The 25,636-nt window shown below is 48.0% G+C and overlaps 1 protein-coding gene across 5 annotated transcripts in view; it reads left to right on the top strand.

Moving 5' to 3' along the window:
* Positions 1-24,843, top strand: part of NAPG (NSF attachment protein gamma) — a 29,155-nt gene extending 4,312 nt beyond the window's left edge. The window contains exons 4-13 of one of the 5 annotated variants that reach the window (XR_003429106.1): positions 309-326; positions 997-1,027; positions 1,991-2,100; positions 2,212-2,278; positions 2,867-2,937; positions 4,033-4,111; positions 5,776-5,855; positions 6,306-6,435; positions 21,686-22,577; positions 24,732-24,843. Coding sequence is in view for 2 of the 5 variants with exons in the window: in XM_027088704.1 (XP_026944505.1) it covers positions 309-326; positions 937-1,027; positions 1,991-2,100; positions 2,212-2,278; positions 2,867-2,937; positions 4,033-4,111; positions 5,776-5,855; positions 6,306-6,435; positions 7,384-7,527 (790 nt within the window). In the remaining 3 variants the exon portion in view is untranslated. Of the gene's footprint in view, positions 1-294; positions 327-936; positions 1,028-1,990; positions 2,101-2,211; positions 2,279-2,866; positions 2,938-4,032; positions 4,112-5,775; positions 5,856-6,305; positions 6,436-7,383; positions 9,629-21,685; positions 22,578-24,731 lie in introns of those variants that run through there. The other 4 variants (XR_003429105.1, XR_003429107.1, XM_027088705.1 and 1 more) reach the window with 4 other exon arrangements.
* Positions 24,844-25,636: the final 793 nt, after the last annotated feature.

The raw sequence follows: 25,636 nt of genomic DNA, 5'->3' as shown, positions 1-25,636 counted from the left end.
AAAAAATGTTTATTTTACCTCACTTGCAGATTATGGATATAATAACCTTGCATTTTAGTAAAACTTCAAGTTAATGCATCATGGAAGTAGCTTAAAAATCGATGTGTTTTGTCAGTGCTTTTGTGAATTACATAGTTTTTAGGAGACAGCTACAGGTGATAAATTTTTCTTCTTTTCCTGATTTGTAGGGTTCGTCTTTTCAAACAAACTGGGACAGTGATTTAGTTAACCTTGTTTTTTAAATAGATCTTTAGAAACTATTGATTTGCTTTTTTTTCCTTAATTTTGACTTTGTTACATCTATTCAGTCTTTTTCATGCTGCCAAGTAAGTAAATATTCTCCATGTGTTCATGTATTTGTAGATTATTATGTTTTAAATGTTGCTTTTTCTTAGGTCAGTAAATTTTTCCTAAGTTATAAATTCAGAAATAGTGAATTAATTTGTATTGATTTAAATAAAATAGTCATTTCCATTTGTTTCAGTCTTCACCTGAACCTTAAAAATGAAGTCACTCCTAAGATAATTCAGTGTTTAAGTTAAATCACCATCATATTTTTAGGACCGTTTTGTTCAATAACCTATGAAAAAACGAGTTAGAATCTCTTTTTTTCCCTCTTTTTTAATAGTTAATGGTGCCTGTGGAGAGAAGCAGGAAGCTTTCTTTTGCTTTTGTGGAGAAAAACACTTACTTGTTTCAAAACTTGGATTTAGGTTTGTCAAGTACAGTAGAAAGTCATTTAACCTCTCTGACCTTTACTTAACTTTGCATCTGCAAAGTGAAATCCCTTTACCTCAGATGTCTGTTGTTTCCAAGGCATTATTGCCCACGTAAATAAAAGGAAGAAAAATTATGTTGTGTTGTAATGAGAGCCTAAAGTAAGTATGTGTTGTCTGAGCCAGTTTTAATTGATGAAGCTTCTCATGTCTGTGGTAGAAAGCTTCTCTTCCCCCATCTCATCAAGATCTCATCTGAGAACTTATATTCTCTCTGCAGAGCTTATGAACAAGCCGGCATGATGCTGAAGGTCAGTACCGTTGTGTCACAGCTGCTCTATAGGTAAAATGAGTTACAGTTTGAAGTTCCCATAAGAACAAGACCAGCAAGTTTTGTATCCTAAAGAATTTGTTAACTTAGTGAAGGACAGACTTGAAAACAACCTGTGCAAGGTCAGCACGGAGATACAGTATGTCAACCCTAAATAGATAATACCTAAAATCTTTACATCTAGCTTTTACATGATTTTTCTTCAGTTTTTAAAAAAAGTTTTGAATTGGAGATATTAGACATAAGGAGCACATGATGCTGAGACTTGGAGTTTACTAATAAGATACGTAGGGTTACTCTGTTGATGGCGCTCAGAGTAAGAGGGCTGCAGGCGCAGGTGAACGCAGGGCTTGCTGAGATGGAGGAGGCCGGCCTGGGTGTGCAGGAAGTGGGGAGAAACACGCCCCTGGAGGAGGCCGGCTGCTGCACAGCCCCACTCGCCAGTGCCATGTGGGGCGCAGGCCTGCAGATGCCGTAGCCTATGACATGTTTAAAATGCGAAGCCACAGAACAGACCTCCTGTGAAAGTATCTGACTTTAAGATATGGAGGGTTGAAGCAAGCCATCCTCGGAAATGACACACAGCCCTTGGGCTGCCAGTTTGCAGCCTTTGGCACAGGCCTTGTATGTAGTAGGAGCTCATAAGTATTCCAGGAATTGTAAATGCTTAGAAAACTGTGAAGAGCAAGTATTTTGGTTTCTACTGTGTGTGTAGTTTCCCTGAAACTCTGTGAAGGGATGAACTCTGCAGAAATCAACTGATGCGTTTTTGGTTTAGCAAAATGAAGCTTGATGGAGAGAGTGACCATGTGAACGCATTTCATTTTCAATATGTTTATTATTGTATTATGTTTTGGGTCCTTTGCTTTCTTGAATTTCAGATTGTTAATTCTGTATTTAAGTTGTTGCACTTACTGGTCCATGCTGTATTGTTTGCCTAAAGGAGATGCAGAAACTCCCGGAGGCTGTTCAGCTGATTGAGAAAGCTAGCATGATGTACCTGGAGAACGGCACCCCGGACACAGCAGCCATGGCCTTGGAGCGGGCTGGAAAGTGAGTGTGTGGACACAGGTCTCTGCGTGGAAGTCTTTTTGTTTTAATAAAGTCCTTTGTAAAACAAGTTTTCTATTTCTCATGTAAGTCAGATTTTCTTGTCTAATTTAGGCTTATAGAAAACGTGGATCCAGAAAAGGCTGTGCAGTTGTATCAGCAGACAGCTAATGTGTTTGAAGTAAGTTTGAATTTTTTTTTCTTTGAGTATATAGAATTTTATGTTCATGATATATAGGAAAACAGAGAAATGCAGTGGCTGCTTTGAAAACTTTTCTGTGCTCACAGCTGAACTCTTGTTTTCTTCTGTTAGTAGTGAGATGGCTTAGCAGCTTTGGAGGAATTCCCACCCCCACCCCACCCCCCGATCCAGTGCTATTACCTTTTTTTTTTTTAAGATTTATTTATTATTTATTTTATTTATTTTTGGCTGCATCAAGTCTTAGTTGTGGTGTGCAGGATCTTTCGTGGCGGTGCGGGCTCTTCGTTGTGGCACATGGGCTTTCTCTCTCTCGTTGTGGCGTGCGGTCTCCAGGGCGTGTGGGCTCTGTAGTTGTGGCGTGTGGGCTTAGTTGCTCCACGGCTTGTGGGATCTTAGTTCCCTGACCAGGGTTCGAACCCACGTCCCCTGCATTGTAAGGCAGATTCTTTACCACTGGACCACCAGGGAAGTCCCCAGTGCCATTACTTTTTTATCAGAAATTGTTAGGGGAAGAAAAAGATTCCTACATTGAAGCAGCCAACACTCCCTTCTCTTGGATTCCTGCAGAATGAAGAGCGCTTACGACAGGCAGTTGAATTACTAGGAAAGGCCTCCAGGCTGCTGGTGCGAGGGCGCAGGTACGTGTCATAGAGCTGTGCTCCTGTGTCCCTGTGACCTTCTGGCCACAGGGACAGGCTTGTTAATCTTTTGGTGTAACCATGGGCACACCAGGCTACAAGACAGCAGCACGTTGGATTAAATATTGAAAGATCTGCCGCTTCTCTAAAGTGTCATCCCAAAATGTATCGTGCGTTGTGCTCTTGTTGGCTAAGCCCTGACTCAGCAACTTGGGAGGGGGCAGTTGTCTTGTTCTGTTGTCTGGGTGGGTGGTGATGCCTCTCAAGGACAAGTATCCATATGAGCTAAGTGACAAGATGCCCTAAGTGCTCACCCAGGAAAATTGACAGGTTACGACAGCCAAATAGCGTCGTTAGGCAGGGTACTGATTTTTTCTCCTTCACACTTAGGACCTATGGCACAAATAGCCGGACCCCAGAAACCTAGAATCCTATGGATTTTCCTTTTGTGTTTTACTTCAACTTAAGCTTAGTAAACAATCTCCCTTATTAATAAAATTCTGCAAAGGAAAATATGTGAGAGTAGATGGAAGAAGACTGTTGAGGGTCAAAGTGGCAAGAAGGACCTTGTTTCGCCTCTCCCTGTCTACTCTCCCCTGCTGCGCGTTCTGGCCCCAGGAGCTGTCGGGGTCATGAAGGCCGCGGTGGGCGTGTGAGGGCCCGGTGGGGGTCCTGGTTCCTGGGAGCCAGTGCTCTTGGGGCGTCTGCACGGCCTTTCAGTGAGGGAAAGGGATCCGCGGTGACTGAGTCAGGGGTGGGCTCCGGCACGTCTCACAGATGCTCACAGAGCGGTTTGTTGGACTTGCTGGGTGCTCATTAATGGATGGTCCTTACCAGACCTAAAACTCTGCATATGAAGCGGCCTGTCCTTGAGTTCTTTCGCCCTGTCTGCTTGGTGTCTTAGAAGGGCGAGTCTGACATTTAGAAGGCAAGCCGAGTGAGCAGAGCTTACGGAAACACGGGTTATGGAGCAGTCGTTACAGTGCCTGATGTGGTCTTTACTTCTCTAAAACCTGTAACATCAAGTACATTATAGGACCTCTGCTGTGGATCACTTAGACCCGCCTTGTTCTGCATTTCTTATTTTGTCTTTAGGTTTGATGAGGCGGCACTCTCTATTCAGAAAGAAAAAAATATTTATAAGGAAATTGAGAATTATCCAACTTGTTATAAGGTATGCTTTGAAAGTGCTTATATTTGGCTTTTCCTTAGATCATTTTTCATATTGGTGTAACTGTGTACCTAAGACCGGGTTCCCTGAATGTTTGTTTATTTTTAAAATAATACCTTATGGGCCTCTATTTTTGGCCAAGATGGAGTAAGCCCACTATCATCTCTCTCCTGATCACAGCTAACACTGCTAGGCAAAACAGAAGGCTGTGCCCCTCGGACCCTGAAAAGTGAGCAGCCAAGAGGGCTGGAGGGCAGGGAGCACAGGGCGGCTTTCCTCCCCGAGGGCCCCCCGCCCCATCTGTCTAACCAGAGGGGCTCAGAGGAGAGGCCCCACGTCTCCTGCTCCTTCTCCCTCGGCTCCTCTGCAGCTGAGCCCTGGTCGTGGAGTTGCAGCTGGGACGGTGGTGCAGGCGGATGAAACACTGTCTGCCCCAGTCGGAGGAGCTGGGAAGATGAGCTCAGAGAGCCAGGAGAAGAGCCCAGAGAGGAGGGCTGGAAGTGGGCCCTCCCCGCCCCCCCAAGTACGCGCGCGTGTGCGTGTGTATGTGTGTGTGTGTGTGTGTGTGTGTGTGTGTGTGGCTGTGAGTGGGGGGGGGGCACTCCAGCTGCGTGTGCAGGGCACACCCAGAGCAGCGGAGCAGGTGGCTGAACTAAGACTAGAGCCACTGCCCAGAAAGCAGACAGAACGTGCAGCCTGAGCCCGAGATCGTGGGAGGGCCCTGCAGTGTCCAGGGGGCAGTCCCAGGTGACTCAACATAGAACGGGTCAGGAAAGTGTGACCGTTGTCAGGAGGAAGGACCACAGAGGGGACCCGGATGTTGGAGTCACCAGGTCAGGACCAGGAAGCAGCTGTCACAGCTGCTCCATGTGGCAGAGGTGAACATGGGCGAAATAATGGACAAAAGGACTGATTTTTATTTTTTTAATAGAAACTATAAATGAACTAAATGAGAATATTAGAACTGAAAAAGCAGTGTCTGAAATAAAATACCGGATGGGCTTTTATATAAATAAAATAAGCAGATGGGCTTAATCTGAAAACGGAGATGACAAAAGATCAATAAAAGTTGTCTGAAAAAATAGATATAAAAAAGATTGAAAAATACTTCATGAAGAGCTCTTTTGCCGATAAGATCTTATCAGTTGTGTCTGTGGTCTCAGTCCTTTTGTTGGCTTATAAATAGTGTCTATTTCTGTTACATGAAGTTTCCATTCATTTATCTTTTCCTTGTATCTCTTGAAAAATTCCAAAGTAGAATTGCAGAGTTATGCCCCCTGCTTCTTGCTCCCTTTTCAAAATGAAACCTATATAAGCATTTAGAGGAAATTTTCTGTAAATTGTGCAGTGGCTGTGTTCTGGGGCTTTGTTTCTCCAAGTGTGGCCCTCAGACTGGCGGGACGACGACCACCTGGGAGCCGGTGAGGAGCAGTGGACTCTCAGGCTTCCCCACCACCAGCTCCACTGTCTCCAGCAAGACCCCCGGGTGGGGTGTGCGCATTGTAGTTTGAGGTGCGGTGTTCTGGGGTGTTCTCCCCCCAGTGTCCTGTGGAGGTGGCTGCAGAATTCACGAGTCTCTCCAGGTGCAAACTGAGTCAAATTCCAGGTGTCAGGAAATTGACTTCTGCAGGGATATGATCTTGGCCTAATCACCTCTTTTGTTTTAGAAAACAATTGCCCAAGTCTTAGTGCATCTGCACAGAAATGACTACGTGGCCGCAGAGCGCTGCGTCCGGGAGAGCTACAGGTAAGACCTGCCAGTGCACGGCTGCTTCTCCGCCCCAGCTCACTGCCTAGATAGGCAGTCCTGGCTGTGGAACGGGGTTTTTGTTTTCTGTTTTTTTGTTTTTAATATAGTTCAGAGCAATATGAGTGCGTGGCTAGAATTTCAGCTTCTGCAGCAGAATTTTTATGAGTTGTGTTCTTTCCTGTGTTTTTCTCCTGGGGGCTTCTGTGGAATTGAGTGATTTTGTGATATTTGCCATCTAAGAAAAAAATAACAAGAGAAAGAAAAGTCTTCAGGTTGTATGTTACAGGAAGGTCAGGCTATAAGGGGTTTTCTCCTTGGCCATGTTTAAACCGAGCAGCCTGAGGCCAGGCACCCTGGCTCCGGGGCCCCGGGTTCTCCGCTGTCGGCCGTCCGGTGTGGGTGGGTGCGCCGAGGGCCGGACGCAGACGTGCCGTGTGCTCCCCGCAGCATCCCTGGCTTCAACGGCAGTGAGGACTGCACCGCCCTGGAGCAGCTGCTCGAGGGCTACGACCAGCAGGACCAGGACCAGGTGGCCGAGGTCTGCAACTCGCCCCTGTTCAAGTACATGGACAATGACGTGAGTGCCTCCTCTCGGCCCTCCCTCCCTTTCCCATGCGCTCGTAAGGTTTCTCCCTCTGCTGTTCGCCTGGAGCTGCTGCTCAGAGAGGAGGCTCACGACGGGTGCGCGTTGCCTGGCTGGCCGGCTGCTGGGGGGTTTGCCGTGGGCGACGCCCACTCCTCCTCCGTCTGCTGGCCTCCCTCCAGGGTGCTGGGTTAGTGAGTTTCTCTCAGGCTCACGGTCTCAGGGCCCATGGTGCGTGGCCTTTGTGGGTCGGCAGGCCTGTTGGAATCCCACTTCTGAGAGCACCCGCTGTGGGGTGCAGGGTGGTGGCTGACGGTCTGAAGCTCAGTTTACTCATCTGTAAACGTGGGGCAGCTGGCCCCCGTCTTGCTGCCTGTGGTGACAAGTGGATGAGTCGGGAGGGGCCCGTCCCCCCACAGTGGGACGCCCGCTGTGATCAGGCTTCTCTTCTTCCCAGTTTCCCTGTTCAGTAGATTCATGAGCGCCTGCTCATTGCATTTGGTCTGGTGGCTTTAGTCTTGTGATGGTATCAGATCAGTGTAAGACCTTGGTAGTTTGTTTTTTTCTTAATAAAATGATGTACTTGGAGGAACCAGTGCTTTTCTAGGTAAATTCTGGCATCAGCTTTTGTAAGTTTGTGTTTTCAACACTGACTCAGCAGATGGTTATTTCGTAAGGACCAGAAGCGTCCTTCAGCTCGTGTGTCTGGTTATCTGATTCCTCAGTGTGCCGTAGATTTGAGGTTTTCCTCGTCGTGCCCCTGCCCCACCCTGGTCACAAGCCCCGATGGCTGAGCAGCGTTGGGTTTTATGGTGGTCTTTCCGTCTGAGTGGTATCCGGGGTTTTTGGGGACGGAGAGCAGGCTCGTCTCACGGTGACTCCGGGGAGGCGTCGCGGGTCAGGCCTGAGTGTCCAGTCTGAGCAGTGCTTTGTCGTTGACAGTATGCGAAGCTGGGCCTGAGCCTGCTGGTCCCAGGAGGGGGAGTCAAGAAGAAGGCGGCGGCCCCCCCGCAGGCCACGCCCAAAGGCCACGCCGCCCCCGCCGCTGAGGACGAGGAGGACGAGTATGCAGGGGGGCTGTGCTAGGCACTTGTCCCCTCACAGACCCCACATGGCCCGGATGTCGCCGCACGGCCCGGGGCGCGGCCAGACCTCACGCCATCCTGGCTCTGATGCTGGTAAAGACAAAGTCTTAGCTCCCATTTCCTGGACCACCCGTCCTGCCCACTGCCTGTGAAGCATTTTTTTCTTTCCATGATAAGAGCTCTTCTCAGACACCAGCAGGCATTAACAGAGAAATGTACTGTCGCATTTTAGGACAGTTGACTTTAAAATTGGCAAACCAAATTCTAGACAGATCTATTGTAAACAAAGGTAATAGGCATAGATAGTCTTAGATAGCCTTTTCTCTTGGGCTCTTGTAATTTATTGTTAGAGAAGTTTTTTTTGCATTTTATTTAATAATTGCTATTAAAAGTGATGTTTACTGGTTAAACAAAATAGTATTTTAAACATTTGTTATGCCTTCAGAAGGAAATTTATCCCCCGTGATAATCAGAGGCATTTAAATTGTTCAATCTTCAGAGGCGAGATTGGGACAGGAAGCTGTTTTGAGCCTTACAATGTTACTTATCTCAATACAAGATGCATCTGAAGTCTCATGTGTAAGTTTGAACATTTTGAAGGGTGGCACATTACAGTGATTCTGTAAATGTCTTCAGTTGTCTCTGGAATATGGGTATTTTTCCACCTGAAACACATAGTGATGGTCTCTGATCCCACCAGGTTGTTGACCGACTGGGACTAATGAGGACCTTTGTCCTGAGTTTGCACAGTGTGGTGGTTTCCATCAGGCTGGGGTGCATACGTGGCTTCCCTCTGCATCGTCCAGGGCTGTGACAGGACAGCAGCTTGACTCAGGAGGTGCTGTCTGTAAACCTCCTGCATGTGGCTGAAAGGCGGGGGCTGAGTTTCAAGGGCTGGGCTGCCGCTGTCTAGTGCTTTCTGGGTCTTTCCTGACGGGTCATTTTCGAGGCGTTCCTCTCCCTGTGCACAGAGCCATCTCCCTGTCCCCTGACTGGAAAGAGGCCCAGACACCACAGTGCGCTCTGCAGGAGACGCTGCCCGCCTGGCTTCCCGGGCTCGGATCTGCTGGCCTCCCTGGGATCCTGGGGTGGGTCATCATGAGTGGTCGCAGCCACGCTGGGCTCTGTGGCGGGTTCGGGGAACGTCCTCTCGGGGCCCGTGTGCCGGAGTGGTTGGGCAGTGGGATGGACTCTATCAGAAGTCTGGTGCAGAACGCTAATCCACGCAATCTCTCCAGTCCCCCTGTTGCCTGCGTGGCTCTGCGCACTTCCAGTCACTGTTTGGAGACACTGAGTGGTGGTCTCAGTAAAGCCATGTTTAGGCGTTTGTGGTTAATGACGTGTTAAGAGTTCTGAGGCCCCGTCCTCCTGCTGTGCCCTCCAGATCTAGTCACACTTCAGGAGTCTTATGCTGATGTGCATTTGAGCTACTTAACAATCCCTATCAACAGATTCGGCAACACTTAAAAGGTATTTTAGACCGTTTCCTGTAGACCATATTATCCATTACAGCTTTGGAAAAAAGCTTTTATTTCTCTTTTCTTACATATTAAACAAAAATGAGGGCTGAGTCGAAGGGTCCTGTAGCAGCCGTGGGACTGGGCCTCACAGCACAGGAGGCTTGAGCTGGGGCGTCCTCCACACCAGCCCCTTCTCGGCCTTCATGTCAGAACTCGTGTGCGGGGCGTGTGGGTGTCTCTGACGTCACGGCTGTTCTGCGTGGTGTCTAGTGAGGAGCATCTCGTTTTCCCCTCATAGAAGCCTTTACCCTGAGGGGACACTCAGAAGTGGGGAACTGGTGTTCACAGCAGGAAGAGGTGTCTCCAGAGCTCATGTCATCACTTTACCAAAGTGGGCGTCTGTCTGCATGGGTGTGCTCAGGATCCAGCCGTCAGCGTTCTGTTGTGTTGTAAGCGAAGCAGGCTACAGAGTCTAGGTAATATATCGAATTTATTTGTACATATGCAGAGTATGGTATTTGTGTATGGAAACTGCTTTATTCCTCTTATTTCCAGCTCTGATGAATAATATCAAATGTGATATGGAAATGCAGGTTATTGCTTCTATAGGATATAATTATGAAAATAAAATCTGAAACTCTATAAGTATGATCATTCTTTTTATTATTATTCATTTTGCTTGGTTTATTTCCCTTTTTTTCCAAAGATACATCTTCAGCTATTTACATGATCCCAGCCGTGCTGGACAAGAACAATATTTCGTCTGTTCTTGTAAGTTGTGCCTTATGCCGGGAGTCAGTTAAGTCCCTCTGGGGGTTACTTCAAATGCGTGGAGCTTTTTAAGGTGCCAGTCATCCTGCTACTGTCACACTGTGCTCTCTGGCCTTGGTGAGGTGGGAGGCTTCAGCACACCTTCCAAGAGAGTAATTCTTTCGTCGAGTTAAGTGAGAGAACAATACCCAGGAGGTGAGAAAACTGAAATGGCATTGTTTGCATTTATACATAGTTGACACCCTAGTTACCAGCGGATTTACCAAAATTAATCACACGTTTATTGAGCGAGTGCTGTGTAATGCTGGCCTGTCCTCTGGGGAATGGGGATCGGTAGTAGGATTTGACACCAGGATTTGGTGGAAGTTGGAGTAAGAGGTGGAGAGAATGCAGGGGACGGAGGGGCTTGGGTGCAATGCGATTTTGGTTTCCCTCAGGACACCTTGGCGTGTTCTGAGTGGCCTTGTGGTCCCCCTGGCGTTTGTGAAGACGGGTCAGCTGGGAAAGACAACAGAAGCCGTCTCCCTCTGTCTCCCTCTGTCCCCGCCCCCATGTTTTCATTAGGTTGGTATCAAGAAAAGGCTCGTCACCGACTTTAATTTGATACTAAATTTAAGGACATAAAAAATGTCTTGAAGGAAAAAAGGACTGAGGCAAACATCCCTTTCGAAAAAGGAGAGCAACCCTTTTCCATTTGAGTGTTTTTTTAAATGGTCAAGGGGCCTTTGCCCATGGAAAGAACTTACATGGCTTTTAATAACAGTCAGTGGTACTGATTAAAATTCCCCTAAAAAATAGCCCCACTTACAAACTAGGTGAACTAAATCCCCTTCGAATTTAAGGTAGAACATTTTAAATTATATTTATAAATCTTTTATTTCTGATTCTCCCAAAGCTTTCAAGAGGCCTAAATAGGGCCGTTTTAAAACTTAGCTTTCAAAATCTCAGTAAGCACTTAGCTAACTTGTATACGTACAGTAAATCTTGTGTGTATTGTTTGTAAATGTGAATGAATGTGACCTCCGCCAGGGGGCGCCTTGATTCTCTCCCGGGCAGCAAGTCTCCGGACGTTGAGCCAGTATTAACAAATACAGAAGCGCTCAACGGAGGCGGCTCTGTTCATTGAAGTTGGCCGGCCCCTCGTCAGGCTCTGTCACTCTGTGTTACCACCGTTATCTAGCACCTTTCAAACCAAATGGATGTAACATTGCTAAGTCCACGGAAACGTACTGTACCTTACGGAGTGGTTTCGCCCACCCTCCACACCTCACTTAGAGGGGCTGAGTGTACCCCACACCTCAGGTTTCAAGAAGCATATGAGTCCCTGCCCCCCAGGATCCAGCCACGCTGTCTCGGGTGATTGTTGGCCTCCAGGTTTCCAGGTGTCGGAATGTCGGAGCCAAACCATAAAGTTGATTGAAGCTAAGCTGGGCTCGGGCTGTGATTTCCCAGAGGTGATACATGGGCAGCGTGGTGGTCGGGAGAGAAGGAGAAATCAGAAACAGAGTTTGTTCGACCTGCCCTGTTGGCACTTGGAGCTTGTCCATGACTCCTCCCTAGAGCCCGTCGCCAGCCCCTCTTGGGTGGGCTTCCCGCGTGGAGCAGGGCAGCGGTCTGCCCTGAAGACCTCGGCAGTGAGCACTGTCGCCTGCACGGCCGGTGGAGGATCCATACACCCTCAGGCCCTATTCACCCGATGACCGTGGGTTGAGTCAGAGCCATGTGGCCCCAGAGAGTGGTGGCTGTGGCCCTGGCCCTGCCCCTCATCCCGCTGGGCCCATGGACAGTGCAGGAATCGGTCACGGGCACATACTGCTTACCGTAAATTCATGTCAGGTTGGGGACTGGGTGACAGAAGTCACTGCATCTCATGGGGGTCAGACTGACCCTGGGCACCCAGAGGAATGTGTCGTCTCTGAGCTGCAGGCATCATCGTCTAGGAGGTGCACAGACCCTGTTCCCCGAGGGTGTCCACGCGCGACCCACGCCCAACTCCGGCAGCAGTGATGGGCTTGGAGGCGCGCTTCAGCCAGGGCCAGCTTCATGATTTTCGGGGCCCAGGGCAAAATGAAAATGGAGGGCCCTTTGTTCCAAACTCAGGCAGAAAGCCGCCTTCCCCTCCTGTGTGTCCCTCTGCCTGCCCCGCCCTGCCCCGCCTTTGTCTTCAGGGCCAGTCCTTGGGGAGAGCACCTCATGGGGGCATCGGCCCTGCCAGCAACTCGGCCCAGAGGTTGCCACAGGGGCGGGGGGCCCCCCAACATCTAAGGCTCCAAGCCCCAGCACATCCCCCAACGCCCCATAGCACTTCGCTTACAAAACACAAACCCAAAGGCAAAATTCTTAAACTCCAGGTGACCTCAGGGATGGCCCCTCTGGGTTCTGCGGGCCCTGTGCCACTGCAGAGATCGCCGGAAGCAGGGTTGTCTGGGCCGGGCCCCACTGCAGGGCAGCCAGCAGACGGCCTGGGTGCAGGTGTAAACGTGCTCCTTCCGCAGCAGCAGTTTCCTGTTTGGATGTGCACCCTACCCTGGATGTGACTCCAGCCTGGGGCAGCTCCCCCAGGCCCTGGGGGTCTAGTTCCGGGCTCCATTGCAGGAGGGTGGATGGATTTGATCCTTCAGCCCAGAAGCCCTCCGGCCTCTCAGGCCCTTTACTGCCCAGGGAACAAATGGCATTTCTCCTGCTGGTACTAAGCCAGCCTCCTTGAATTACTACTAAGCTGGGAGGCCCCCCTGGGGTGGGGGGAGGGGATCAGAGGTTTAAAGAAACCCAGACTCTTCAGTCTGCAGTGGAGATGCCCCAGAACCAGTGGGAAGGCTGCTGAGGGTGGGGGGTAAACCAGTGGCCCTCAGCCACTGCAGCCATCCCGCTCCTCAGGACGGGGAAGCACAGGATGCTGCGCCAGAGAGCTGAGGTGCACGTCAGAGGAGTGATCTCAGTGAGCCCGGACTGGGGCGTTTTCCCATTCACAGAAAAGCGGATGTCTGGTTTTCTTTAATTAAGTGATCTTTGATGTCCCATCTACCTGGGGTTTGTTGCAAAACCCCCTCTGTATCCTGGCTTCTCCCTTACCTCTTCAGAGCAGTCCCTCACAGGTATCTGAGAGGCTGCCTCCCGACTTGAAGTTCTTAGAAAGTCTGCTGAGTAAAACATAATTCTCAACTTTTAGGTTGTGCTTTCCCCCCCCCCCCGCAGTTGATGGCCTTTATCTGTGGGCTGTCTCCCTCCTCCCCCCCCTTTTTGGCTTGTTTAATAACAAGCAGGTTTGTGACTCTGCCTGAAATGCCCAGTTTCTTAGGAGGATCTTTAACATTTTTTGTCAGTGTTTTATCAACATTTTTTATCAGTCGTAGAACTGCACAGGTCGTGCATGATTAAAAGTCTGGCAAATCACCACTTTATTTCTACAACTCCTATACTTTTTTTTTTTTTTTTGCGGTACACGGGATCTCACTGTTGTGGCCTCTCCCGTCGCGGAGCACAGGCTCCGGACGCGCAGGCTCAGCGGCCATGGCTCACGGGCCTAGCTGCTCCACGGCATGTGGGATCTTCCCGGACCGGGGCACGAACCTGTGTCCCCTGCATCGGCAGGCGGACTCTCAACCACTGCGCCACCAGGGAAACCCCCTTGGATTGTTTTTTCCTAATGTGTTCTGATTTTTTTTGTTATTAATTTTCCCATTTTCAAGGTTTGTAACATTTACATCTTGTTCTTTAACCACAATCCCTCAGGTTTTTTTAGTCTTAAAAACTTAATCTTAAATTTATATTTAAATGGGTTTAGAGCTCACCAGCACCAGTTTTTAACCATTATTTTTCCTTTTTTTAAAAAAAATGATTTTGACTCATCCCTTGATTGGCTAAATTTCACCATTTCTCTTTTTCCAAGAAAAGCTCATGGATTTCTTGAATTATTGCCTACATGACAGCATCTGCCTTGTGTCTTTTTACTTTATGTACAACTTGGCTAAGTAGAACACTTATGGGTGACACCTTCCCCCCTCAGAAACTTGTTAATATTGCTTTACTCCTGGCCGTGAAAACTGCATGGGAGGAATCTGAGCCAACCAGCCCTTCCCCTTGTGTGTATGTGGACGTTCCACCCGATGCACCTGACTCTTCCTCTGTCCCGGGGCTCCCACCCTGGACTAAGCTGGGTGTTGATAATTCTACATGGGGTTTATATATTCACGGTGCAGGTTGTGTAGTCAAATGTGCCATCGTTTCAGGAATATTTAATTCTAAATGAATTTATTTTCATCAAAGTAATATATGCACATAACCTAAGGGTCAAATACACTCCGCCTACACTCCCCCAAACCCCAATCCAATTTTCTGGTGATGACCAAATTCACATTTTCTCTTTCTTTTATGTATACTTCTAAATAACATGTTTATAATATAACATAACATGTTTATAATGTTCTTCCTTGGTTTTTAGATTTTAGAAAGTGTTGAATAAGTTCCTTTGGTGAAAGTTGAGATTTCTCCTAGGACTTTTTGCAGCCCCCTGCCTCAGCTAATACAGTTTTGATTGATTAGTGCCTTATGTTTTCATATTTTACATATATAAGTAACATCTATTGCTTATCAGATTTTTCCGTAACTAGCATAGAGGTTTTCCCTGAACATCCAAAGGCTTTCTCCACCTTCCTTACCCTGATTTTTTTTTTCCATAGTCTTTTCTTGTCTTTCCTCCCTTCAAGAATACAACCCAGGGACTTAGTCTTATCCCCAGGGCCTAGAACCGTGCCTGGCTTGAAATCGTTACACATTAGATCCTTGCTAAGTGAGTAAATCTGAGAAAATAGAGAGCCACAATTGTGTATTCTTTCTTGTTCATCCTTTGTTTTTTCCCCAAATTAATAATTGCCTGGAATTAATCATAGCCTCACTTTTTTACTTGCCTGTATTTCTATATAATTATAATTGATCCTTTTCAAAATTCCCAAAGGGCTTTTAACCCCTCTGCACACTCTCCATGTTGCAGTGATACATCACGTGGGCCCTCCTCCAGCCCCCAGCCTCCCTGGTGTCCAGCATTGTGAGCAGCTGTGTGCAGACGCCCTCCCCACGCAGGGGTCTCTGTGCCCCTCCCTCTCCCCAGGGTCCTGCTTCCTGGTTCCCATCTTCCTCTTCCTTGTTTATTCCCTCATTTCAGTGGAGCACGTCTTCCAGGAATTTCCCAGAAAATGGGGCCAGAGGGACTGTTTTGAGCTGTTGGCTGTCTGCACTGTGTCACCGTAATGTTTGTGCCTTGGCTGGAAATCCTCTTCCCTCAGGGATTCGAAAGCACTGCTCCATTACCTTCTAGCTCCATGTCCAAGTCCATTGCCCGTTTGATAGTTCTCCTCTGTCTGAAATTACCTCGGATGTGCTCTGAAATTTCACCAGATGTGCCCTGGAGTGATTCTTTGCATTGATTATGCTGGGAAAATCTCTTCATTTCTTTATTTTTAAAAGTAATTTCCACTCTTCAGTTTTCTCTTCTTAGATTTCCTATTAGTGGTGTGTTGCACTGCCCGATTCAATCCTCTAATTTTATTACCTCTTCTCTCCTATTTTTCATCTTTTACACATTTTCTCAATTTTATCTTTCAAACCTTCCATTCATTTCCGCTTAAGGTCTCAGATTTTTAATTTGCACTGAGCTCTTCCTTCTTACCTCATTTTCTAATTGTTCCTTTTTCCACTCCTAACATAAACTATTCTTATTTCCTGAACCCAATATCATGTATTATCTTTTGGAAAATGCCGATTATCCTGCTTTTCAAATTCTGCCCCTGAGATGCATTTTGGCCTCTGTCTTTGTGTTGAAGGCACTCCCAAGTGTCTGGTGATTCTCTGTGACTCTTTACCTTTGAGAGGGAGGCACTAAAAGCTACCCGGGGTTGCCGGGAGGCTGTTTGTGGGCAGGGTTATGGGTGAAGGGCTGTGATGCAGGGTGATTTGTACACGTGTTTGGAAGTTTCTTTTGGGGATCCCAGGATGCTGAGGAGCTGAAGGTCTTTTCCCTGGTCTTTTCTTCTCCTTCCAGAGAAGACAACTCATGTTCTGTGAGCAGGTGGAAGAGGGGCCAGGGTCTCCCAGCAGCTCCTGAACTTGCACTTGTAATTCTGTTAACATGATGAATTACAATGACATGATTTCTGATGTTAAACCCACTTGATCATGATGAGTTTTTTTTAGTGTACTGCTGAAATGGATTTGCTGATGCTTTGTTAAGGATTTCTGTGTCTGTGCTCATGGGGGCTATCTTTCTTTAAGTTCCTTATCTTGAAACGTCTTTGATGATTTTGGCACCAGGGTAACCGTGGCCTTGGCAAATGAGCTGAGAAGCGTTCCTTTCTCCTGTGCTTTCTAAGAGAGTTCATGGAAGGATTGGTATTTCTCTTTACATTTTTGCCAGAATTCAAAAATGAATTCATCTTGCCTGGAGTTTTTTTTTCTGGGAAAGTTTTCAATTATGAATTCAGTTTCCTTAATTGGCATAGGACTATTCTGTTTCTTTGAAAATTTTCTTTTGAGTCGGTTTTTGCAATACATGCCTTTCATGGAATTTTTCCATTTTGTTTAAGTTGTAAAATTTATTGACCTACACTTGTTCATAATATATAACCTCATCATCCTTTTAATGTCTGGAAAATCTGGAGTGATGTCCCTCAGCTTCTGGCTCTCAAATCAGTATTTATTGCTTTATTCCATTTGTATTTTTCTATTTCTTCTTGAGTTGAATTTTATCATTTACATATACATTTTAAGAAAATTTTCTATTTGATCTAAGTTTTCAAGTATATTAGTACATAATTGTTTATAATATTTCCTTATGGTTGTTTTTAAATTTATGCTTTGTCTTTCTCTTTTTCTTTTCCCTTTTTTTCTTTTGTCAGCCTTGGTAGAGCTTTGTTTGAGTTTATTTTCTTCAGAAACAACTTGATTTTAGTGTTACTCTCTTGCATTTTTTCTTGTATTTTCTCTCTTACAAATATTCTTACCTTTGACTTCCTTTATCTATTATTTATGTTTATTATTACCTGTTTCATTCTATCTATTCTGTCTTCCATCTTGAATTAAAAGCTTAATTCATCTATTTTCAGTCTCATTGATTAGTGCACCTTACTTACATTTTACAAATTTTGAAATGTAGTCATTTTCTTTTGATGAATTAAACAATTTTGCATTCCATTTTTTTAAACTCATGAACTATTTAGGAATTTACATTTTCCTACCATGATTTTAAAATTATTTTTGCTTAGTCATTAGTAATTTTTCAATCTTGGTTTAAGAACATGTGAGTCAAGACAGGCTAGATCATGCTGCCAGAATGAATAACCCCTGAATCCCTGTGGCTTAAAACAGCACAATTTTAATCTCACCTACACTATGGGACCATCAAAGTTTGGTAGTTACCTGGGCACCCTGTTACCAGTTGCTGTGTGAGTGGTTCCAGGAGAGAGGAGGAAAGAATGTCTGAAAGCTCCAGGCCACTAGGGACAGAACTCATCACAAAGCCCTACCCGATCACAAGGGGCAGAGGTGGGAAATGCAGTCCTGCTACGTGCCTGGAAGAGGGGAGAGCTGTGTGGGGTAAACAGCGCAGTATGAGGACTTTTGGTTGCAATTTGTTGATACTTTTTAAATTTAACCTGGTCAAGTTTCGTAAATGTTCCGTGTACCCTAGAGTTTATGTATTCTCTATTTGTAGAGGGTTGGGCTCTGTAAAAAGTGGACATATCAGACTTCTGAGCTGAGTTGTTCGAATAATTATTCACCTTGATCTGTGAGATTCTGCAAGAAGACTCTTCTAATCTCTCACCATGGCCATGACTTTGATTCCATCAGTTTCTCCTTGCACTTATGTCCATGTATTTCGAAGGTGACATGGTTAGGTTTGATTACTGTATGCTTTTGATCTGCACCCCTAATTTTTACCAAAAATGATAAAAATACTGATCAAGAGGGCTCATATACTGGCCATCTTCTCTAATTCACTACTAACTGGTGCTAGTTGTCACTACAGCATATGGCCAGGATTTCATTTTATCCTCCCAGCCCGGCTGTAAGGCCATTGCAATATTATTGATTTATTCCTGAACACAGATCCCAGACCAGATCCTCAAAGGCCCAGTTCCTTCCTCCACCCATGCTGCTCTCAGAAAAGACAAACTGCTGTTTGAGGCCAAAACAACCATGAAAGACCCATTTTCCCCAGCAGCTGTTTTGGTGGTTCTGTGTGTGCAAATACTCGTACTATGGAAACAAGCTGTTCAAACTGTGTCTTGCCACTCTGCCAAGTTGCAGGGCAGTTACCTGAGGGCAGGTGATGTGTCCGTCGTTCATCGGTACATCGTCAGCGCCTAGCGCAGAGTGGGGCTTAGCAACACCAGGACCAAGAGGGACAAAGGGATACAAGCTGTGTGGGGTGGGGTGTGGGTGGGGTGGGGTGGCGTGTGTGTGGGGGTCCCTGGTCTGTAACCTTCTTCCTTCTGATTCCTTCCCTGAATGTACTCCCTTTTCTGTAGTTCATTTCCTGGGTCATTCTCATCAGGGGTCCCACAAAGCAGTGCTGAGCCCAAACACCTTCCTCGTGACCTCGTGACCCCCCCATCCCCCTTGGTGTCTCCATGGAGCCTGCCTGAGCCTGGCGCTCTCTCTGGCGAGACCCCAGCATGGGAGGCGGCCCGGCCAGGCTCCCACGACGACTGAGGTCTGCAAGGGCCCCCCTCGGCCCTTCTGCAAGACTACTTTGTTTTTAGTACAAATGTACATTCAGTACATTTTCAGTACTGACACCACAGGGTCTCTCCTCTGTTTTCTGGTTATTTTATATTTTCTGATTTTTTGGTTTTGGGGGATTTTTTTGTTATGCTTTCTGGGTTTCATGCCCCAAGGGCCGTGCAGGGCAGAGGTGCTTGTCATCAGCCTCTGGGGCTCCGGGCAGCGCTGAACAATGAACCATCTGCAAGGCTCATTAATATTTCACACCTTGCATCAGCCAGATGCCCCGGAGCAACATCGCTCATGATTTCGTAGAGCTGTGTGGTTCTTTAATGTGTGGTTAGCGTTTTAGGAAGGCCCAGCCCTGGAGCGCTCAGCGTTTGTGCTGGCAGCCTCCCGGTCAGGCTCTGGGCAGCCCCTCGGGGCCGAGCCACCAGCCAGCCAACGGCACCGGGAATCCAGAGAGGTTACCCCAGAACTTTCCACGGCTCAGCTGGCCTCTGTTTTCATAAAGTCTTCCTACGTGGAGATGGAACAACATTTGCGTATGTGAAGTTTTCCCTGGAAGAAACTTGCTGTGATGGAGGTGGTACCAAAAATCTAAACAGATGAACGCATCAGGGAAAACAGTTAGAAGATGGAAACCGGTTTTATTTAGTAGGATTTTAAGTGCCTACACTGGCACACTTGGAGGTCTGCGTCCTGGGAAGTGAGTGAGGGCCTGGGTCCTGCGGCTGCATCGGGGCAGGCCCAGCAGTGCAGGCATCGGGTCGGTTGGTCCAGGTGTTCTGGGCTCTATCCCAGGCGGTGTCCTTCGCCGGTGACTCCTGTCCCCTCCAGGCCCTCCCTTTCCTATTTCCCACTGTCCTCTGGACACCATCCACCCTTCGTGTAAGTTCAAGGCAACATGCCCCCTGCCCTGGGGCTGCTCCATTTGGGACTTCTCTCTAGCGCAGAACAGCAAATGTAGTTTGTCTTTGCAAAATAATCTAATCCAGTGGGTGGGGAGTGATTTCATGGGAGGTCTGAGAGTCTCCTTAGTGATACTGAACCCAGACCAAGTGGGTGACTGACTCACTGCCCCCTCTAGGGTTGAGCCCAGGCTTGGAGCCACCGACTAAGCCTCACTTATTATCATTTATTAATGAGGCAGACCAGACATTTCCAGTGATTGGCTACTTAGTTCCAAGCCTAGAGACGTCCCTTGTCAGCCATCATTTTTATAAGGCTGCAAAAATTCTTCACTTTTCTCCATAAGCTTGACCTAGTTTTCCCATCAGGCCTTTGACCAGCAGCCGAGAAAGTGTTAAGTGATCAGGAGGGGAATGTGAGGGACGTGGATACAGACCTTCCTTCTCTGAGCTTTAGTTTCTCAATTGCTTTAGACGCCCCTTTCGTGGGGGTGGGGGAATGAAATTTTGGATCCAGGCAGGGTAGACGACAGCTTGGCTAGAAGGCAAGGGTCAACATTTCCCAAGCGTCTTCGCCTGGAATCACGACTCCAGCTCTGTGTGTGTCTCCAGAGCATCCCTCGGAAGCAGGACGGGAAGGGAGCGTCCTCCAACCTGGCTGATGTCAGAATCACCTGGATGGTTGAAATGTGGTAGATGCTTGGACCCCGGACCCCAGGTCAGAGTTGTGGGATCATGTGAAGTCTAGAAGTCTGTATTTTCTAACAAGAACTGGGGGTGATTCTGATGATTAGTCTGTGTTAGGAGCGCATGGATTAGACATCCTGTCCCCAAACACAGATCCATGACAAGAGCTGGGACGCTGATGAAACGAGGTATTTCTGGGCCCTAGATCCGTATGATCTGATCGGTGAGTCTTGTAGGGTTCTGGAACCTATGGTTTTTCAAAGCTCTTCTGTTGGTTCTGATGAAATTCCAGGACCACGGGATGGAGACCAGGGCTGCAAGCCCACTGCTGTAATGAGCAGTAAGAATGGCTTGCACAGGGCAGGAGCGGGGCTCCGGACTGGAGGGGCAGGGGTTTAGGGGAGTCGACCAAACAGGTATCTGTTGACTTCATGGCCTGAGCAAGTCCCAGACCCTTTGAGCCCCTCTGCCCCAGTGAATGAGTATTAACAAGTAGAAGGCAGGAAAGAGAGAGAGCGTTGGGGTGAAAATCATGATTTTGGTTTTGGTCCTGAATGTGAATGTGAAGTGCCTGTGGGTTCTTCATCTAGGATCCATCTGAGCAGTGGGTAAAAGGCAAGACAGACGCCGAGGAAGGAAATCAGTGTAGAGCGCCTGCCTGGACGGGCATTCAGTCCGGATGACATCCCTCATTGATGGTGACGTTTGTCACCCAGAAGCGAGCTTGGTGAGAGAGACAGAACCACCAGGAGGAAGAGGGCTCCTAGGAAAGCTTTCGGAGCTGACTTTAGGCACTTTTGAAAGGAAGACTCTGTTCCCCCTTGGATGACGTCTTGCCTGCAGGGCAGGGGTTACGATGAGGACCCTCCGCTGAGAGCCGGGCCGCCTATTCCTCCCAGGGCCCCGAAGCTCTTCCGGGCTGTTCCGAGCATCTGAACCCCTCCCTCGGGTTGGGAGACTGGCTGGTATCCCCCTGACACCCAAGGTGACACCAACCAGCCTAGAGGCACTTCCTCCTGGCATTGGACGACGTTCACTGGGAAGGAGACGTACACGTTTGTGTGAGAGACGTAGGGGCTGTGCCTGTGAGACATGGGGCCTCCTGGGGGACAGTCCCGCCACCCTTTAGGGTTTCTGCCTGGAGGTCAGATCACACCAACCTTAATCCCTCCCTCTCTATCCTGAAAACCCCGCTTCCTTGGCCTTTTCCCAGCCCTTGGCCTTTTCCCAGCCCTTCCCCCTCTCTCCCTCCGGAATAGCAACTGGCCCTGAACCTGAACCTGGAGAAGGAGGATGGCCGCACCCACCAGGGGCCGGGAGGACGATGGGCGGGACCTGGCGGGAAGCGGAGACCCTGGGAGGACAGGGCGGGGATGCGGGGCGTGTGAGGGGCATCCTGGGTGCTAACCAAGAATGGGCCAGGCTCTGCGGCTGTGGCCACATGTTCAGCCCTGGATGCGAATGGCTCCAGTCCCTGTGCGCTCTGCTCACCCGGCCTGGGCCTCCAGCCTGGTCCCCAGCCCCTTCCTCCACCACCACCCCCACACACACACCCCCGCTCTCCTGGACGCTTGGGTATCTCACAGTCTCCTGGGTGTCTGTGGCCTTTCAGAAGTCCTTTCCCAGACTGCGGTGGATGCAGAGGCAGGGAGATGGGGGCCCAGAGCTGCTTGAGTGCCGCCTGCCGTTTCCATCCTCCCGCTGTCGCTCTCCAGGACGTTTCCTTTCTGTCCTTCCTCCGGCCAAGGGTCGGGTGGGCGCCTCAATCACGCCTGGCAGCTCCCCATTTCCTCGGCCACCTGGCTGGCGCTCCTCACCTGCTCCGCCTGAAAGAACAAATGCGGGCACGTGCACATAAACGTTGGGGAAAAGCGGCTTTGGGGAAAGTCTCCCTGCAACCTATTAAATCTCCCCTAAATCTAACCCTAAAGACCGTTGCTTTGGACCTGCAGGGCAGCTGCGTCCCGCGGGCAGCCCCGGCTCCTCCAGCTGTGCCTCTGCGAGAGGGGGTGGGGTGCAATGGGGGTATCTCTCCCAAAGACAGACGCAGCAGCCAGAGGTCACCACGCACCAGGATGCAGCCCTGCACTGGGTGAAGGTCACGGTCAGGGTTTTGGATTCTGCTCACCTGACTCGACAGACAGGCTTCCCAGCCAGTCTCGGACCCACGTGACTCCACCAGGCTTCCGTTGAGCTTCTGCTCTGGGTTTTGGCAAATACCCTTTATGCTTCTGAGACACGCATTGGCCTTGGACAGCTGGGCAGGCAGGGACTTGTCTCAAATGCTTTTGAAATTTGGTCATTATGAGCAAGTTCTGTGGGTCTTACTGATTTTGGGACTCTTAAAAATGAGGCACAATCAGAAACTTGGTGTTGAGTGGAATGAACATCTGAAGTACCAAAAGGCCCTGTGAAGATGCCACGAGCTTCTTCCCTGAAGTGGCCTGTGTTCCTCCCAAGAATGGGGACACGGCTCTACTGTCTTTGACTGTTAACTCATGAAGGTAAGATAATTTAATCCATCTTCTTTAATCCTTGGACATTAACTTGATTTACTGTTTTAACTTTCGTTTCTCCCTGAAAAATTGTGAAAGGAGACTTGCATTTAAGGTTGAAGTATTTCCATGTTAGCATTTTATTTTGACGTATCTTAGGGATGTCATTTTATTTCTCTGCACATCCTCACAGAGGTGACATTGGACCAAGTGCCTGGACCGTAGTTTGTGATGGGAAATTGAATAAGGACTAAAAGTTTGGTCTTAGGTGTGGAGTGGTATAGAAATCACTTAATTGATGGAGTTTCTGAGCCATTTCAGAGCCTTCTGGGGACAAAATCTAAACTGACCACTGGAGGTCCCATGATGTTGGTGATGGAGGATGGACTTGATGTGGGCTCAGGGGAGTTAGAGGGTCCCCAGGCTGGCTTCCTTCCTCCAGGGAGGATGGCCACATACTTGGCTAATCAGGGGCTAATGATTAAGGGGTTTAAAGAAGAAGATCTGGGAGAAGATCTGGGAGGACTTTTTCTCCCCTATTCTGCATGGGTTTTTCCATGGGGAAGAATAGCATCACTGTAATATTCCTGGTCTCTCCCCACTTTCATATTCATTCCCCCCGCTGAGTTTTATCAATATTTATCAACATTACAGGTGGCTTTTTTTTTATTGAAACAATTTTTTTAGAGCAGTTTTGGGTTCACAGCAAAATTGAGAGGAAGGTACACAGATTTCCCATAGACTTCCGGACCCACACATGCACAGTCTCCCCCATTATCAGCATCCCCCGCCAGATGGGCCGTTTGTTACAAATGAGGACCTGACATTGACACATCATTGTCACCCAAAGGCCATAGTTTACATTACAGTTCACTCTTGGTGGTGTACAGTCTATGGGTCTGGACAAATGTATTTTATGACATGTATCCATCATTACAGTTTCATACAGAGTATTTTCACTGCCCTACAATCCTCTGAGCTCTGCCTCTTCCCTTCCTTCCGCCTTAACCCCTGACAACCATTGATCTCTTACTGTCTGGATAGTTTTGCCTTTTCCAGAACGTAATATATTTGGAATCATACAGTATGTAGCCTTTTCAGATTGGCTTCTTTCACTGAGTAAAATGCATTTATGTTTCCCCCATGTCTTTTCATGTCTTGAGAGCTCATTTCTTTTTACTGCAGAATACTATTCCATTGTCTGGATTCTAACACAGTTTTATTTATTTATCCATTCACCTACCGAAGGACATCTTTGTTGCTTCCAAGATTTTGGCAATTATGCATAAAGCACCCAGATGCTGGGCCTTTGCTCAGGACCTGGAAGAGCGGCCCCAGCTCACCAGCACCCCCAGGGCTGGGTGAAGCCCCACGTCCCTCTGCCTGGTCCTCCCTCCTCGCTGGCCAGACCCCCCCCCCCCAGGTCCTTGGGGACGGGGCCCCTCTCAGAGCTGTCTCCAGAGAACATATTCTAAGGGGACATGTGTCCCTCATCTCTGGGCCTGGTCCGGCACTCATTTGAGGCTGAGGATTAAGCCGGTTTACAGCTTGCTGACCCCTTCACGTTGTCAGATAATTGGGCTGAACAGGGTCGTGACGGGCTGGCCGGGGGTCCCAGCAGAGGCACCTCCTTCTCTGGGGAGTCCCACTCCGACACAGGCCTCGGCAGGGCTGGTCCTTCTACATCTCTCTGTGTCGTTCTGTGTCCTCCCTCCTCCACACCTGAGGCTTTTTCTTGAACCATGGGACTTGTTTACCATCCTGGCATCCTTTACCTCTACGCCTGTTAGAAGGATTCCTATTCCTTCTCTTCCTAAATATGCCGTAATGTGCTCTCTCGAGGTCCCTTGCTGACATTTTTAAAAGAAAGAATTCACAACCAGGAACGTGCAGGAAGACGCTTCCTGCTGTTGGGAAATCATGTGTGGGCTGAAGAGCTCCCTGAGTGCTCTGAGTTTATTGCTAAGATGACGAGCATTTCTCTAAGCAGGGGGTAGGCACGCGGCTTTCACAGCTGAAGCACAGGTTCGCACTGATTCCCTAGAAGCCACGGGGCATCAGTTGAACTCTGATATGTCTTAAAAGATCCATATTCACTGTAATGGTTTCCTTCTGGGAAATTAATTTCTCACCAGTTGTTTCCTGCTTTTATTATTCCCATAGAGCACCCACATGAGAAAACCCACAATGCAACCAACAAGAAGTGGATTCTTAGCTGATTTTTCTAGCTCCCGGTACACAGGACAGAGAAGTCGCCTTTCCCAGTTCACGCAGTAGGGCAGAATGAAGAGGATTCTTGAGGTGACTTTGCAGGATGTGCTTTATTTTGTCAGTCCTGAACCCAAACTACAGAGGATCATTTTTTTTGGGGGGACATAGTCTAGTCCATTCGATGATTCTTCTCAGAAACTGTCTTTTAATATGGAATGAAAACTACATTTCAATCATCAGTTTTTCATGCTACATTGTTATTTCATGAAGAGGTTGTATGACCCATAATAATAATTTAAGAAAAGGCCATTTGTTTATTTCCCCAAGCTCAATATACATATTTCTTCCATAATTTTGAACTTAAAAAAACCCGTCTCAGATGTAAAAATGTGAATTGGAATATGTAAACTCGTTGATAGACCTGAAAAACAGGGGGAAAAAATGTCACATACTGGGAAAACCACTGCCGTGAATCATGGAAATGGGAGGAAGCGTGGGGGTGGGGCAGAGGAGAGCTCAGACCTCAGTCAGTAAAGGTGACAACGTCCAAGGACCCCGCCTCCAGCTGGGCGTCGGTGTTTCACGGAGAGCAGTAACTCTCTGAACCAGAAAACCACCAGGTCAGAGTGAGTCACCCACCACCTGGGCCTCAGCAACACCATGTCCACGTATTTGTTTTGCTGCTGTTTTTTCCTGAGAGGTCACTGGTGTTTAATGGAAAGACGTCTCATTAGTCTTCAGTTAAGGTAAGGCAGTAAGTGTCACTAATGTTATGTTTTTGCTTAGGATGAGGCTTATCCTTCCACTGGCATCGCCATGGGTCACTGGCCCCCTCCCTGTTTCCCCTCTAGACATAT

This window comes from Aethalodelphis obliquidens, unplaced genomic scaffold (genome assembly GCF_003676395.1).
Source record: "Aethalodelphis obliquidens isolate GAN/ISIS:26980383/991018 unplaced genomic scaffold, ASM367639v1 scaffold63, whole genome shotgun sequence".
Lineage (NCBI taxonomy): Eukaryota > Metazoa > Chordata > Mammalia > Artiodactyla > Delphinidae > Aethalodelphis > Aethalodelphis obliquidens.
The sequence above is the reverse complement of the archived record's forward strand: the minus strand, read 5'-3'. Positions and strand labels throughout refer to the sequence as shown.